A 12,279-nucleotide genomic window follows, 5' to 3' on the forward strand; every position below is an offset into this window, starting at 1 on the left:
AAAAGTATGCATTTTTCTAAGTTCTCTATTTCAACAGCTTCATTATCAAAATAATCACAGATTGTTTGATGCAGTAATGCACTGTTGTTTTCAGACCCCGAATTAGACATTTTCTTTTAAAAACACTATGAGACTGGATGCCATGCCCTTGTGAAGAGCTAAATGGTGAGTGGACTTCCTTCTACCATAGCATTTGTTTGAGGATTACATTATGATGTGACAAAATACAAGAAGAAACACAGAAGGTAAATAGCGACAATGAGACCAGTGTTCCACGTAAGGTCATTTCTAAGGCAGGCCTCCCGGACTGACTTGACAAATGATTAAGCAGTTCAGCACGACATGCATACTAAACATTGCAACACAGTCAATACTTCACAAGACGTGATCTATCACAAAAAGATGACAATCATGAGGTCACATTAAAATTGTGACCTTATTATTCATCAACAGCAGACTCTTCCATTATTACAACATATGCCTTGAGAGGGGAAACAAAATGGAAATGCCTTGCACAAACACATAAAGCAGCATTGTGAAATGATTTTAAAAAAAACAAATAAAAATCCAAAACGCACCATTTGCCCAATTTCCACGAGCTTAATGATTCCAAACCTGACGGCTAGTGACCTCACGCCTCGCAATGTCATCTATAACCCATTTTCCATCTTTCAACTTGATTGTCATGTGAAACTTTCACAGACAATGAACTCTAGTTAACTGCAACTCAGTGCAACCTAGCAAAACAGGATTCACCAGCTGCTTAGAAATAAATGTGACAAGTAGAAATCCCAGATACTGTGGGCTTTTGAGCAGATTATATAAAGAGTGCCGAGAACAAGGACAGCTCTTCCCCTCTGTCACCTCAGTTTGTTGGGAATGTTACCATGGTCACTTGCAACGCTAAGGGGGGCAGGCACTTGTGACAGCAGCAGATGCAAGAAGGGAGGGCCTGTGAGGAAACCCGGGAATTGGTTACCTACCTTTTCACCACCAGAGTGAGAGTCTTATGAGAGCCTTTAACAAGGCAGATTGCTTCTTGTCTGTAGCCACTCAAGGGAATGTCATTGATGATAACAAGCTCATCTCCCACCTGGAGACCTACAACTGCTGCCTTGCTGGCATCTTCAACCTGTAAGAGAAACAGAAAATGGGTAACTCATAAATGAATATGCAATATCACAAAGATTTCATAGGCATTCTAGCTGGCCAGCAAGTCCATAGCCACAATTCAGGACACTTGTATTCATAACATATCAGTCCTCTGAGATATAGCTCAACATAGGAGTCCAAACCAATAATAAGCATAAACATTCCAGAACAAGAATTACTCAAACATTAAGCTGACTGAGCGGCTTAAGCTACTGTTGGCAGGGTACTCTCAGTTTTTTATACGAAATATATTATTTCATATATATAGTGCTTTTTCACAATTTTCGTGCAAAAAAACAATTATTCTGTCAGAGCTACATTCAACAAACCAACTATATTTTACCAATGAAATGATAAAAATTACAGGTTTGGTGTGATCAACAAATACTTAATGTCTTAGAAGTTCCCAGTAAAGTGTTACAAGAGATAAAATAATCTAATAACCTTGGTGGTACATAGTATCTCACAGTAGTTTACTCAAGATAGACAAAACCTAATTTCTTTTGTTTGCTCTTTTTTCAAACCTAGTGCAGGTTCTGTTAATGCAATGATTCACAGTCATGTGATCCATTTCACCAAGAATTTCAGATATTTAAAATCAAAAAAATTTCACTATCACAAAGTACAATGATGTTACTTTTATTTTACAACAGCAACAGATGTTTGAAGCAATGTAAAATGCTAAGAAAGCATCCAATTCAAGTCTCCTAAGTGCTTGTTTTGGATAAGCTGAATCTTGAGAATGTTTGGCATCTCTGCTTGAGAAATTACTGAAACGACAAAGTGATTACACAAAATAGCAGAAAATTAACAATTAAATGCACTAATCATTTCAGCTTTAAAATCAACAGTTGAGCTACTTCTGAACACTGATTAGGAATTACATTCTTATGTTTAGCCAGTTTTTTTGTGCACGTGACAAAAAAACAAAAATAATAAAACTATATTCAGTCCACTACAAGGTCGGGAAAAATAACCATTTGCACATATTTATTTATGGTCAACCAAAAGCACAGTGCATAAAAATACATCTAAAAATAATTATGTTTCTGAAGACTAACACTTTGATTTGCCGATTAAAGCTGTAGTAAAAATGTACTAAAGAATGGATAACTTAGCTATCAATTTCAAGAGAAGTGAAAGTAGATGTACAAATATTCCACCATAACACAGAAATAAAGCCTTGACCAACAAAAACATTATTTATGAAAGATAACTGCAGGCAGATCGATTTTAGATTTGAAGGCTATAGAAATACTTCAAAAGGCTCATATCCACACCAGACAAACCCTGTACTGTTTGTCTGACAGCAGACACCTGTAATAACACATCCGTCAAAGGGAGGTTACCATGAACTCAGTACAGCAGATTTAAGTTGGAACAGCTAACATTGGGAGTAAGTCTAAGGCCACTGACAAGAGGGTTTACAGAGGGGTTTAAATTGACAGAGCCCTGGCAAACAAGTGAGTGGAATCTTTCAAGTGTTAAATATATTAACGCAGTCCTCACATTGCACTAGATAATCAGACATGAGTAGTGCAAGGTAACAGGGGTCCCCGTGGAAAAAAGTGCAGCAAGAACTTGCTTGCCAATTGTCACATTAACATAGAAAGGGCAAGTAATGTAGCTGATAATCAGTAGTCCAGTCAGCCTGTGAGAGGCTGATATATGACTCAACTACTGAAGTATGTGTTCATTTGTGGAAGGTTTATGTCTTATGTGGCCTTTACCCTCATAGCCCAGATAACATTGATAACATTCACAGCGCCTGCCAATTCTTTAATAATGCTAGCTTTAAGAAGGGTTTAGGTAGGGGAGGCAGAGGGTTTTTATGATGGCTGGCTCCGATCCTGACATGGTCCTGATATGGTAATGACTTTTGTTAAGAAACTGATTCACTGGCTGACATATTCCTTGGATGTTAAGAAAACAAACTTCTATAAGGGACTTTAAAATCCCCGACTTGTACGGGACAACAAAACCATTTTAACTCTATATTGGATACATTTTCTGTGGCGCAGAAGCACTACATTTACATGACACAAAGCTGTTTTTTACAAAGGTTTCACTTGGTGGTTGCAAGTTATGTTGGCCCAGGGAAGGATTTTGAAAATGTTTACAACCATTGAAAGCAGCCTTGACACATGCTGACACACACAGATGGAAATTTAAACAGTGCATCAGCCTGCAAAAGGCATTCTCTAAAGGCTAGACACGTATTTTCTGCAGCAGAAGATTCAGTTCGAATGACTATTCCTTGGCCAGTACAACTTCTTACCCTTTTACCAAACAGGTCAAACAGTGTTTTGGATGGATATTAGCCTTTTGCCAACAGACATTTTCTAAATATCTCTTAAAAGCACAAATGTGCCAAAGTTCTGGGAGATTGATCTGGTGTTTTTCTATACAATAATAATCTTTTCATACCGGCCTTAATAGTTGTGATCTTGGCCTTGTTTATGTAGCTACACACACCCTGTGTATAACAAGTCAGTTTATGTTGATTCTACAGCATTCCTTGTCTGGTGCATCTTTCTGGGTGAATTATACTATTAAAAAGCTGGGCCACCATGGGCCACTCAGGTATTTGTTTGTTATTTGAAGCACTTTGTGAATCTAATCACACTTCGCTTGAAGACTGGACATTGAGCTCCAAAATTCAATGTTCCGAGAGAAGGCATATATTTTAAAAACATCTTGCAAATGTTTCCATTTGTTTAGAAGGCTAGGTTTTGTTCAAAAACAATTTGGACTTTAGGTTTTTAGTAAAAGTAACTCAAATATGAGGAAAAATTGTCTATTATCAATTGTGCTTTGAACACAAAGTTGATGACTCCTTTGCCTCAGTCTATAGTCAGAGGAGACTGAATTCTTGATTTAACATAAAGTTCTGTTTTGAACAACGAATTCAGCTACATTGCATGAAATATTTGCATGAACCTCGCAGGCCACTTTTGGCCGTCTCGGGCTACTTTCTCTCCTCCCTTGTTAGATCTTACATCCCACCTGCTATTAAATCCCAGACGTTGTTTTCAGAATTAATAGCAGGTGAGAAGTGATCCAATGTTAAGAGATGGTTTTGGTGTAGTTCAAATTGAACCTTGGTGCTGGTCATTTACAGCGGTTAAGTATGATGTGAGATCATAACAAACAAAATCAGTGCAAGGTGAAAAAATATGAGTTGTGCGTTAATGATGAAAATGCCCTTCAAAGTAGATGACATTTTCTTTGTGCGTCAGAATACACCCAAAGATGTAAGCAGGATTGCAAGTAAGAGTACATTAATTTGCTTTTCCTTTTTTTGTCCAGCATCCCAACTATTTACTTCTTTTGCACTGTTAAAAAAAATCTACCTGTTCTGTAATGGGTGTCACAAGTTGACGTACATGGTGATATGCGGATTATGTGATCAACTACAGATCTAGTGCATTGAATATAAAATATATACTCCAATGTTTTAATTACCTGATGTTTAAAGACCTGATGAGACTGATGCATATTTCTTTTGTTAAAAATGACTTTGTAAAAAAAGATAAAAAGTGGCCTCTTTAAAAATTACAATTTCTTTCAACATCTGTTGGACTGACAAGGGCTACACAGTAATCTGGTTTATATTCACAACGTAACAATTCCTTGTTATGTTGAAATAATAGAGATTGTAACGAATAATATCCAAGAGACTCAGGCACCTGCATCAAGTTAAAGAAAAAATGTCAAATAAAGGCAGATACACAACCTTAGTGAAGTACATTTGCACTGCTTCTCTAAACATTTTCAGCAAACAAGCACAATCAGCATGAACCATACCATGTCCTTTGTTTACCATCTTCCTGCAGGCTATAATCAGTCAAACTCCAGCCATCCTGGATGGCCAAGACTTCTCAAAAATAGCCTTGTGGCTCTCTGCAGGACGTAAAGGGAAGGATGTGGTGGAGATGAGGGCACAGACTATGTCATTACTTTTGACAGATGTCCTGACCATGTGCTGACAGGGCACTGAACTCCCTACTTGTAGGGTTAGATACTACTTAACACATCATTGAGTGTGTTCACTCCAATTTTGACAAGCCAACAGCAACCAATAAAACAAAGTCACCCACATCTGACCTCTGCACCTGGCTTGAACTTTTTAGTTAGTTTGGTTTACTAATATCAGTCTCTGAAAGACAGACAGGCGTTTTAAGCATTTGTCTCATGCAAAATTCTTGCATAAATAGAATACATCTCTGTAGGCACTTTTTACTGGTATAATTCGTTAGTGGCATCCGTTTAGACCCAGCAAAATTCTAAAGAGGCAGGAATAAATGATTTTCATTCTTAGCCAGGAGCTCACGACTCATGGTATTATGGAAGCCAAAGTCATTGTTAAATTTTTGTTAATGAACTTTGACAATTGAACATTTAAAAAGGTGATTATAAACCTGATTTGTGTCTGTACTGATATTTGAGAAAATTTTCTGAGCCAAGATGAGGAACACAGGAACACAAGAATCATGCTGGATAAACCTCGTCACTGTCACTGCATTCTTTATTATGCCAGCAAAGCATTTACCTAGAAGCGCTACTACTAGCATAACACTGGCTTCTTATTATTAGCCACACAAGAACGACAAAGTGGTTGAAAAAGATATTCAAAAGAACCATTAAATCTTATGAGTTAGTGTAACAAACCTTAAAATGTGTTTATGGAACTAGTTTCATTTTATTGAGTCTGTGTCTCCAATTTCATAGAGGACCATATGGAAGCATGCTCCTTAGTGGGAGCGTTGCGCAGACGGTATCCACTTAAAGTTTAATCTGACAGATTATGGTAAAGATAGTCATACTGTCATATCACCACATTTAACAAGTCCATCATAGAAAACATTCACCAAATAATTTCTTAAGAGGCCAAAAGTTTTTCCAGGTTTCCATATCCTAACTTATAAAACTAGAGACTCGATCTTTTAAGCAATGAACCATTATCATATCCGTTGCAAATTATTTTTTGTGCAATCCTGAGGCAGTTAAATCTAGTCTCCAAAGCTATATTTCAAAGGATTTTGTTAGAACTAAGATATGTTTACTTTACATTGCCTTATCACAGCATGTAAGAACAGACATATTTGTGTGTCTGGTAACGGTTCTTTGGGAGGCAGCAATATTTTCCTCCTATAAAATGTCATCTTGGCAAACAAAACATACGTATGAGGTTTATGCCCAGCTGTGTTGTGTAAAACAGGATTATTTAAGTTTATTGCGAGTAAGGACTTTTAAGTCCATGAAGACCTTGAGCATAACTTGAGCTATGAGAGGAATGTTGAGAATTTTAATTAGATCCAGGATATTTTTTTTACCAATACTCTAACCTCTTCAAACTGCAGACCCCTTTCTTTCTAATCACTCTCTATTGCATCAACCCAATTAAACAACCATGAAAAAGTCCTTTTGGCCAGTAAACTTGTGTTCTTTTCTCAACTCTAGCATAAACATATTTGTTTATGTTAGAGTGTAACACAAATACACCTTATATACAAAAAAGTGTTAACCAAAGAAAGGTTCACAAATTAAAAGTCAGTCACGAACTCTGATTGGTATAAATACTCTAAATAATAGGGTTTGCTGGTTGTGGAATTTATAATCAAATCTTGAGATAGAGGTTTGAAACCTCTAATATACATGTGAGAATTTCAATGTATAATTTCAGAAAATAAACGTATGACAAATAGTATTTTTCTTTCTTTTGATCATGCAGAAACAATGTTCTCCTTTGCAAGTTGGTGTCTTCAAACTGCTCGCTATGCTAAAACATGTTAGTACATATGATGAAGTATCATAAACAGTGTTATCCAATTATGTCAATACTGACAAATGTGATAATGTGTAGGGAAAAATAGTTGTTCTTTCACAAAATAGTTTGCACCATGATTTCTAAAATGTATGAAATATATTTATGAAAATTATAGTTTTATGGCAAATCAATCAATCAATGTATTTGAATAAATTGACAGTGACACAATTAATTATTTGATAACTTTAGTAAATAATACAAATGTAATGTTATTTTTGAGGTGATCAGTAGTAAATACTAGGCAACATGATGACAAATAACTGTGCAGCTGTAGCAAAGCTAGGCATATCTTGGCACATCTTACAAATAATAAATTGAACTTTTTATCATTTATGACTCATTTATTGTGTAATACTTGTGAAGAATAAATTTTCATATAAGGATCACTGCTGTCATGATTTTGAAAATGACTTGTAGATGTTTGATAATGGACTGGTGTAATATCAAAGCATTTTATGGTCAGACCTTCAGATTGGAATGTATCATTGTAATACAGCTAACACAGTAATGATGAAAATGCTGTCCAAGAACAAATATCTTGCATAGCAGACAAAGGTGTGTTATGTTACCAATGGAAAATTGATGTCCTCTTTTGTTTGACACCATGATCACAGAGACAAATGAAGGCCTTTTTTGCGCTCATATTCTTTGAACATCTGGCCAAGATGCAAAGATTAACCTTTATCAATTGTTACACAAATTATCTAGAAATAACTCTCCTTATCTCGTAAATATAAATATCTCAGACACATACCCTCTGAAATCAGTGGATTTGGTCTGAACGCTGCTCCAAAAGAGAATAATCACTAATCCTGACTTAATTCATCCCATCATGCCATTCCAACGAGCTCCAGCCTGTCACGCATAATTCACGAAATTCAGAAAATCAAACAACGCTCCAACATTCCTTCCTTGCTCCTGGTACCACGCACTTCCCTCTGAAGTCAAGCTTAACCTAGGAGAAAATAGGACAGAAAAAATGTCCAGGTGGGATCTACTAGCACACACCATAGCCCGAGCGACAGCAAAATAAACACAGTGGCATTTCAAGTCTGTTTTACAAGCATGCCGAATCTAGTTTGCAACTAATTTTACATCCTGGGTTTATTGAAAAGAAGGCAACATTCAGGAGGAATCTCGTAAAAGCAATTTAATACACTTTAAGTGTTCCGATTAAACAGATGAAAACTCGAGAGGAATTAACATCTCACCATCCAAAGGAAACAAGTCCACCTTTGCTGGTCCTTGGAGAAGATGTGGTTTAGAACAATAATATACTGTCAATATAAAACCAGAAAGCAGCAGCACAGCCAGACAACAGTTCAGCCCACAGCCCACACAATTCAGCAGCATGAGATCACTGTATAATCATGTAGCTTAAAACTTGAACTGGTCTGAATTCTGTTCTCTAAAATCACATGCTACTCTGACTTAAGAAGCTGGTATGAATGTGGTCATGAACGTATCGCTCCCTGAGTTTCAGCCCCCCTGACATGAACTTTGGACCCAACTGGGTCAATACAGAGTTAACAACTTAAAAAAAGGACAAAGCTTAAGGCAAACAGGTGCTGTTATTCTACCATGCCAAATTAACTTGCAAGGTCCTTTGTGGTAAATCATTACACAGCCAACAGAGTGTAGTGTCAGTCCTGATTGGGCTGCATTGTGACTAGCTATTCCTCTCTAGGGCTTTGGAGTCCCTCCAATCATCCATTTTGCAAGATCGTGGCACTTGGGAATTAAACTAAGCAAAGAGAACAATTTAGAGCAAACTCAGTGAGCCACACGTTTATCCAAAAAGACCACGCCTTTAAAGAGACACTGTTCAGTACAGTGATGTGTACTCACCTTTTATTTTCTATTGTAAATCTGACTGAACAAGTTTAATGACAGTGCCATTGAAATCCAACATTAGAGTTACATTTAGTTTTGTTGTGATGCACTTGTCTTAACATCAAATGCCAGAAGGTGAGCCTGTGGCTAACAATAAAGACAATACCAGTTCAGCTTTTTGATAAAACTTGAGTGGGTTGGATGAGGGACAGAAAACCTGTAACGTTGTTTCCAAATCACCCAGTTATCATTTTAACATGTTAGATACATGGTAGAAATACTGAATCAAGAGAATCACAATCCTTATTATTGCAATCAAGCTCCACAAATAAGTGTTGCATTGCTGCAATTACATTAAGTTTCTTCTGCTAAGAATTTCACAACATTTTAGTCATATAAAATGCAGTGAAATAAAGCTGCCCAGAGCAAAGAAAGGCAAAATGTTAGTGCTAGAATCAGAGGAAGTTGGAAAAATGCAGCTTTGGGTTGTCCATTCAAGACATGGAACAATGGACTGAAGGAGATATAATGTGATTAATGAGAGGCTTTTAAAAGATCCATCAAAGTATTATAGTCTTGCAGCGGAATCCCTGTGTTTAAACTAGGCAACATAAACAGATCATCTCATCTGTGAGGTCCTTATAGACAATAACTGTTCAAACTATTTACCTTGGTTATGAGCAGCGGTTCTCGATGCTCCACTCCCCCTCTGAGAGTAAATCCCCAGGGTGCTCCTCCTGAAAGAAATATGTCCACCAGCTTCCAGCCTTCCCCGTCTCGGGTCCTCGGTTCCAGATCCCCTGTTGTTTGCATTACATGCCAAAGACTCTCTCCCCTTATAGTGTGTGGATCATTTTTATATTTCTCAGCATCCATGGCACTAAGAGAAAGGTAAAAGCATAAAAATACAGCATTAACATACTCTTGTAGCACATAATAACAACAACAAATTTTTGGAGCCAATCAGTATCAACAATTCACAGATAGATCACTGCAGTGAGTAGTAGTAGAAGAAGTAGAATAAATGTGACAACTATGTATGTTGGCCAATATATCAAAAACATTTGTCACTACAACTCTTCATGCCCCGAGTCACAGGGGTGCCAGAGCATATTGGGGTAGAGGCAGAGTACAACTGGACTGGTTGCTACATATAGAAACATAAAATCTCACACTCATTCACACCTATAGACATTTTAGAATTTTAATTAACACTCGTCTTCTTTTTCCTTCAGCCATTTCCTTCGGGGGTCGCTCCGGCAAATGATCTGCCTTTATCTTACCCTATCCTCGCCATCATCTTCACTCACACTAATCAACCTTCAAAGTTCTCATTGACTTAACACACGGTATATTTTTGGAATGTGGAATAAAACAATGTTTTTTTGATGTTGCCATTTGATTAAATGTTAGTTGCACTGTATCAGGACATCTAATTTCAAGATAATGATGACAGCTGATTTGTATTGCAAATGCAAAATACTATCATTCACACAATGTGATATTTAAATATCACATGTCATGTGTTTTTTAAATGTTACATGGGTTTGGATGTTCAATTTTCTATTGCTAAAAGGTATTTTTTCTGAATTAAAAATTGATCTTTTCGGCACCAGAGTGATGTTTTTCTGAGTAAAATTTGCATTGAACTATTCATTGAACATCAGGATACATTGAAATCAGCACTGCAATGATATATAAAGTCAGAAGAAATGATAAAACACTAACCCTGTCATTCAGCATAATATTTACTTTTTCTTTTGATATCTTAATGCATGTAACTGACACTTTTTTTTTAGATAGTATTCATTTTTCCCACGTGAAATCTCCAAAAATACAGCAACAGAAGAAGACTGCTGCTATTTGTTAACCATCGATTGTGATGCCAACTGAATGGAACACTGTTTGTGAATGGTCAACTACAGTCATATTCATATTGTCTGCTGATTCAGCTGTATGGCAGGTGGCCACTGCTTGGAATTTTTTTCATGGGCAATGAAGAATAAGATAATATGATTTCTATTTCAGCCAGTATTAGAAATGACACATATTACTGATCACTTTCACAGCACCGTCTGCCCTTACGCTTGAACAGCTGATCTTTTAAGCCTTTCTGAACCTGGGCATGACCTGAAAAGAAGACCAACTGTTCTACTAAACAGACTCAGGAATAAAGAAACTGGCCATTTCCCTGTGGCTGGAGAACACAAAAATATATACAGTTATATTGGATATAAATTCCATTTTATAAGTTCAGTTGACTTTTCTTGACGTGTTACTTTCATCTAGAACAGACGTGGCAATTTTACAGCCAGCAGGCCACATCCGGCTCACAAAACTATTTTCTTTGAATATTTTCAAAGAACTATTTTCAATGAATATTGAATTTAGGAACTCCTAATTTTTTCCTTTTTTTTAAATTATGTATGGATGATTACATACAAAAAAATGTTGGTACATTTATATGATCATTAACAATTTTAAAGTTGAAATGAAATGCCACCACAATTTAAATATTAAAATGGCAATTTTCATTTCATTCAATTTATATAATACCTTGTTGTCCCACGCATAAAAATTAAATAAGAAATATGGCCCACCACCCAAAATAATTGCCCACTCCTGAGAACAATAAAAACGAAGTGAAAAATATATCCCTTTGGAGGCAAAACAAGGTTGTAATTAAACTTTTGCAGAATATTCTGTCATAAATGTATGTTTGAAAATCTATAAACAATAATGATTGTGTTTCTGGGGTAAAATGTGAAGAAAAGCACTCACAGCAAGCCAGAACAGGGAAGGAAGCTGTAAAAACGCTGAACGAGAATGCATACCTTAATTTCGGCAAGCATGGACATACCCGTGAAGTTGTCGTCTCCTAAGAATACTAGCAATATTTAAGTCGGTTTACTCACGGTGAATTCATGCATTATTTGTGTTTTCTCTATCAGGACGAATATTAATGCTCTCGGGAAAAATGTATACTTCCATTCAAAATGATTAGTTATTTTCCTGAGATACGGATGCCTCGTCTCAAGGGACCACTTTAAAAGGTTTTGATGTGTACCTGCAGTTCTTTTTGTGCCAAACGTGGCCTGATTTGCACTCAAACATGGTATTGAGCTCAAAATATAATCACTAAAGTTTGAAACGTGTAGTTTGTGAAAAGGAAAAAAAAATAATAATCGTTTTACACGTGCTCTTAATTTGAAAGGAACTACGCTTCGAAGCACAAAATCAATGCTCGAACTCACATTCTTGAATAACTTTAGCCGTCAAAATGGAAACAAAAAAAGCTGTTTTACGACGTATGGAGTAAGTGAAAGTTGTCTTCGTTATCAATGAATCTGTAACACCGCGTAAACACCTGTTGTCACACTTCTGACGGACTAATTTGAAATTAATGCTCTTATGTTTGAGATTTGGACACAACATTGTCGAGAAACACAATGGAAACCATCTTC

The 12,279-nt window shown here is 36.5% G+C and overlaps 1 protein-coding gene across 3 annotated transcripts in view; it reads right to left on the reverse strand.

Moving 5' to 3' along the window:
- shroom2a (shroom family member 2a) overlaps window positions 1-12,279 on the reverse strand; it is a 35,219-nt gene that overhangs the window by 22,546 nt on the left and 394 nt on the right. For all 3 annotated transcript variants that reach the window (XM_086161768.1, XM_086161767.1, XM_086161766.1), the window contains exons 2-3: window positions 9,485-9,695; window positions 984-1,132 (exon numbers count right to left, since the gene is read on the reverse strand). In XM_086161768.1, the coding sequence (XP_086017894.1) occupies window positions 984-1,132; window positions 9,485-9,691 (356 nt within the window). In that variant the 5' untranslated portion in view covers window positions 9,692-9,695. The remainder of the gene's footprint in view (window positions 1-983; window positions 1,133-9,484; window positions 9,696-12,279) is intronic.

This window comes from Fistularia commersonii, chromosome 16, assembly GCF_037954325.1.
Source record: "Fistularia commersonii isolate RoL2024-O1a breed Wild chromosome 16, RoL_Fcom_v1.0, whole genome shotgun sequence".
In the NCBI taxonomy this organism is placed as follows: Eukaryota; Metazoa; Chordata; class Actinopteri; order Syngnathiformes; family Fistulariidae; genus Fistularia; species Fistularia commersonii.